The sequence below is a fragment of the Salvia splendens genome, unplaced genomic scaffold, assembly GCF_004379255.2.
Source record: "Salvia splendens isolate huo1 unplaced genomic scaffold, SspV2 ctg657, whole genome shotgun sequence".
Taxonomy (NCBI): Eukaryota; Viridiplantae; Streptophyta; class Magnoliopsida; order Lamiales; family Lamiaceae; genus Salvia; species Salvia splendens.
In genome coordinates this window covers 20,457-25,498 of record NW_024599320.1, presented here as the reverse complement: position 1 = coordinate 25,498, position 5,042 = coordinate 20,457, and the positions used below count along the sequence as shown (strand labels likewise).

Genomic DNA, 5,042 nt, shown 5'->3' with positions numbered 1-5,042 from the left:
GGTGACTTGAACCCCAGACCTATTGGCTGAGGGAAAGCATCTTATCCACTAAGTTATTAAATACACAATTTGAATGCTAAAAGTTATCCAAGAGTACTGAAAAGCAGAAAGTATGTTCCACAAAAGAGGATTTCCTGTTTTCCACAATAAAGTGCTCCTTACCATCAGTTGGTTCCAATTCTAATGCTTTTTGAAAACTTTCAACAGCTGCTTCAATGTTGTTCAGTGCATTATATACCTGAAAGATAATTGAAAACAGCAATTTGATAGAGTGAAGGTTTGAGGAAAAGAAAATCACAGAATTAAAGGGAACGAAAATTCCCTAAACAAGGGGCACATAACTTTGGAAAACATAACCCTAAACTAGTGTGTAAACGCTTATTAACAGTCCTATCCCCACAGGTCCAAGCAAAACCCTTAAGCCCATAACCTAACTAGCTGCGGATTGCTTATTATTAGTCCCAACCCCACAGGTCCATGCAAAACCCTAAAGCCTGCTTCCCCGTCCGAACAGCCTTGACCAAAAGGCTGAACTCCAGAAACTGACCTCTCGTATCGACCAACTCCACCCAGGAACTATCAACTACCTAGAATCCTAACCACTATACTTACACCTAACACATACTGGTTCCATGCTTAAGGGAGGTTCCCATGCAAACTCAGCTCCCGCCCTGCCTACACTAAGGAGTGAAGAGGGAAGATATAGCAAGTGATGTGAAAAATATCCGTTGATGGTGAACGGAACATGGCCCTGAGGGACTAGTCTACTTGAAATATTTGACATGACGTCCGTTTAATTAGATGTTGTAGCAGAGGTATTAACAACGGAAAGGTTCACACACACACACAAGGATCTATGTGTGGGTTGATGGAAATTAAATCAATATAGAAGTTTTTAAAGTAGGACTTTGAAGTTAATAGAACATTGCCTCTATTGCGTTATTGATGTTTTTACCCCTTATGCACAAATGCTTAGTAGTTGTGCTTGAGTGTGGTTTGCAAGGTGGACACATGTTGTGTGTCTACATGTCATCGTACTTATTTGTTCATACTGGGGGGGGGCATGCTATATGGATACACATTTGTATGTCTATTTGTTTGCATGTGTATGTGTGTTCATTGTGTGTGCGTTCAGAGTGTGTGTTCAGTGTGTGTGTGTATGTGCAGAAGTTTTAAGGTTCTGCAGTAGTTTAGCTGCCCTCAAACTAGGTATATGAATAATTGTTCATTGTGATTTTTAGAATTGTCTTTGTGAATTTTGATGTAAGAACTTGGATCTATAGTGGATTGTAATGTAACAACTTGATTTGGATAATTGTTCTCTGTGGTTGAATGTGTAATTTGTGTCTGATTGTTCTTTGTGGGTTCATTATGCATCATATATTATCCACATGATTAAGAGTTTAGCACTAGACAGATTTTTAAACGGTTATCGGTTAACCAACAGCTTGGTTAATCATTAACTAGACACATATTTTAAATGATTATTCGGTTAACCGAATAGTCGGATCACAGGTTTGGTCCACTGGTTCAATTACGGTTCTTCAAGAGGGCTGCTATTCGGATAGGTTAACCGAATGATTCGGTTCGGTCTAACCTAACCGACCGCATAAGCAGCCCAAAATTCTATGCACCTCGAATACACATTCAGCCCCTCTTGGCACAGTCAGTATCATAATTATGCATCAATCAGACATAAAAGACTTGATTCATTGGTGGCAACTTCAGAAGATGTGGACATGACAAATGGTGGCACATTTAAACAAGTGATTACAACAACGACAATAATTATTCAACATGTAAACTGCTAAATTGAACTATATACTAGAAGAATGCACTTTGTGTACTACAACTAGACATACTCATTACTCATTACTCATTACTCATTTTGATGGTGTAAAACCTTGTATTTTTTAGTTCAGAATTAGAAGCACATAGAACTAGTACTTTCACAGATAATTAACATGACGACCAACCTGGCCTTGACGGAAAAAAGCTTTTGCATAGTCTTTTGTTTCACGAATTGCGTATTCTGCATCTAGCAATGCCCCATCAAGATCACCTAACTTCATCTTACACATCTGAAGCATGACAAGGGAAACATGAATAACAACGAGGTAATAAATGACTCAGATCAATCTAAATAAACTAATGGTCCAAGTTTTTTATGTCTTGACATATACATTTAGAGAAAAACAGTGGAGAAACTTAATCATTTATAAAATGGAGCCAACCTCTATAATGTAATAAAACTAATATAACAGAAAAGTGTGAGCATTTTTTCCGCTTAGTGGGCTGGGGAGGGAGGCCTGGTGTTGGAGCATGAGTATTGTACTTAGTCCATGTAAATAATATAGTTACTGTAAACAGATGATAGGGTTGCAGCTATTCGGTCTGGGATCACTTCGGTTAGGTAAACAGTTTAGCAAAGAATCTGATAACACACAGTAAGCCAAAAACCTTACAGAGCTGTTTGTAAGTATTTGCGACTTTATCTTCCTTAGTAGTTCACTCTGCTCTGTACAGACATGCAATAAGATACTATAAGAATGTTAATATTACACCCATATTCAAGCATTGCCTACTTTTAAGATTAGTATAGATAATAAGAGTAACATAACCTTGATCAAGATCCGGCATCTCCCAGCACAAATCCTGATATTTGATGGCCTTACGATACTTTCTTATAGCCATCTTGTAGTTTTTTTCCTGCATAATGCAAAGAGTGCATCATCAGAAATGTCAGTAAAAAATGGATTAGCATACATTCGAGGTAATCTGCTTTAACCCTAAAACTGGTTAAAAGAGCACAACAAGACATTCGAGCAAAGCTTCAAGAAGCCCATATGTAAGAATTTAGTTGTGTGATAAAATAAGATACCTTATAGTGCTCATTCCCAATGACTTTGATAGATTCTATTGCAGAAAGTACCCACGAGTACCTGTCAGGTTTAGCATCAAGGTCCATCGGTGAATCAGGGTATAAATCACCATCTTTAAAGAAATCAATTGTCCCATCATCCTCTCCCTCTGGAATTTCTCCACAGTCGATAATCACAACATCAGCAGTTGAGCAGTAATCATCCACTACTGCTTGATACTCTACTGCACGTAGCACTCCAAATCCTTTTATCAACTTACCGAAGACAACACACTTCCCATCTAGGTGTGGGGCCTGGGTTGTTAGAATTGAAAATTGTGACCCATTGGTATTTGGACCATTATTGGCCATTGATAGCATCCCTTTCCTTGTGTGTTTTAGCTCAAAATTTTCATCATCAAACTTCGTTCCGTAAATGCATTCACCAACCGAGCCATTTTCGTCAGAAATTGCACCCCCTTGCACCATAAAACCTCTGATAATACGACTTAAGCGTAAACCCTGTATCAGACGCATTGCTCAGGTTGTGAAGCATGAAGGAACAAAAGTCCACTGGAAATTTTTGAACTTCGATTTCTTCTTATACATTTATCAGAAGACTGAAGGAAACATTATTCAATCTTATAACCATGACTAGAAAGACCAACTAAATGTGGCAAAATCACAAAATGATTTGCTAGAAGACATAGAGATCACTTTTATATAGGTTTTCAACTGTTCCACCATCAACACAAATAAAATAACACACCGAAAGCTTTAATTCGTAGGTAGAATGTTGAAGATATATCGAATATACAAAATGCAATATCATTAAAGTGTATAATGTTGACACACAAAATTGTGATTAGATAATGTATTTCAGTAGATATGGCCAACACCTTACGACAAATGAATCCAACAATTTCAGAAGAAACAAAACTACACCAGAAAATAATCTGGAGACGTGAGTTCCTAATTCTTAATGATTTCTTACCTGGAGCTTAGGAATAGCTCGAAAACGCATACATAAATCAAACAAACGAGCAAGTAGGTTCAATAAACCCTCACAAAACTGAAATCCGAAAAGGTAGCCATCAAAGTTGATGCCGCACAAGTAAAACGAAACACAAAACGAACGCAGTGAAAATGTATTTAAAATTGTCGCTTATTAAGTGAGAAAACCTTGTAGTGGAGAGGAACGCCGGTGACGGAGGCAAGGCCTCTCTCTCCAGTGCAGAGAGCTCTGAAATTCTCGGCGGTTTTTGGCACCACGTCCTTGTACAACTCGACCACCATTCTCCCCTCCAGTTCGCCGCCGATGCTGATATCCAAGAAGCAGCGTGGATTCACCATCTCCGAAAGAGATTTAGCGCGTGGGAATGGTCGATTTGAAAATAGCAGAGGCGGAAATTGAGATGCGCAATGGAATGGAGCATGGGCTGGGCGTGGGAGTAACCGTCTTGCATATACATATAGAGACAACGAATATGCAGCAATAAATGCATAGCTATAAAACCAAATTTGTATTTTCAACTCTGCTTCAAATAAAATCCGTAGTACTTTGGCAAAGAGCAGAGATTCTCTTTTCCGAAAACTTACTCATTCCTACAATATTATTAAATGATCTTCACTTTTTTTTTATTATTTTTAGATTCAAAAGCCAACTTCACTCCCTCTTTTCACTAAAAATAAAAATATAGTAAAGTAAGAGAAATATAAAAGAAAAAAGTGTTAGTGAAAAATTAGTCTCATCAAATTAGAGAGAAAAAAAATTCATAAAAAGAAATGTTTCTATTTTTAAGAGACGGATCAAAATAGGAAAAAAAAATATTTTTAGGGACGGAGAGAGTACATTTTATTCACTACCTCCATTCCCATAATAAGAGTCATATTTTACCATTCCCTTCCATCCCATAAGAAGAGTCCTATTTCATTTCACCATAAATGATAATTATGTCACACATTCCAGCAACTTATTTAACTCACATTTTATTATAAAACTATTCCCTCCATCCCACTTAGGAATCTCATTTGAGTTTCGTCACATGTTTTAGATAAATGATAATGTATAAATGGAAAGTTGGTGAATATGGGGCCAATACCATATTATATAGAATATTTTTAAACTGAGGCTCCTAAAGTTGGGACACCGATAATTATCGAGACTATTAAATGGAACTAA

At 37.2% G+C, this 5,042-nt stretch overlaps 1 protein-coding gene across 1 annotated transcript; it reads right to left on the bottom strand.

The window, feature by feature from the left end:
• Positions 1-162: 162 nt before the first annotated feature.
• Positions 163-4,406, bottom strand: LOC121790894 (peptidyl-prolyl cis-trans isomerase CYP40-like; the record flags this gene model as incomplete). Its single annotated transcript, XM_042188991.1, has 6 exons — positions 4,043-4,406; positions 2,882-3,382; positions 2,622-2,709; positions 2,466-2,518; positions 1,977-2,081; positions 163-238 (listed from the first exon to the last, which is right to left on the bottom strand). Coding segments are annotated over exons 1-6 (994 nt in total), but the record flags the coding sequence as incomplete, so codon positions are not given.
• Between the last annotated feature and the right edge of the window lie 636 nt (positions 4,407-5,042).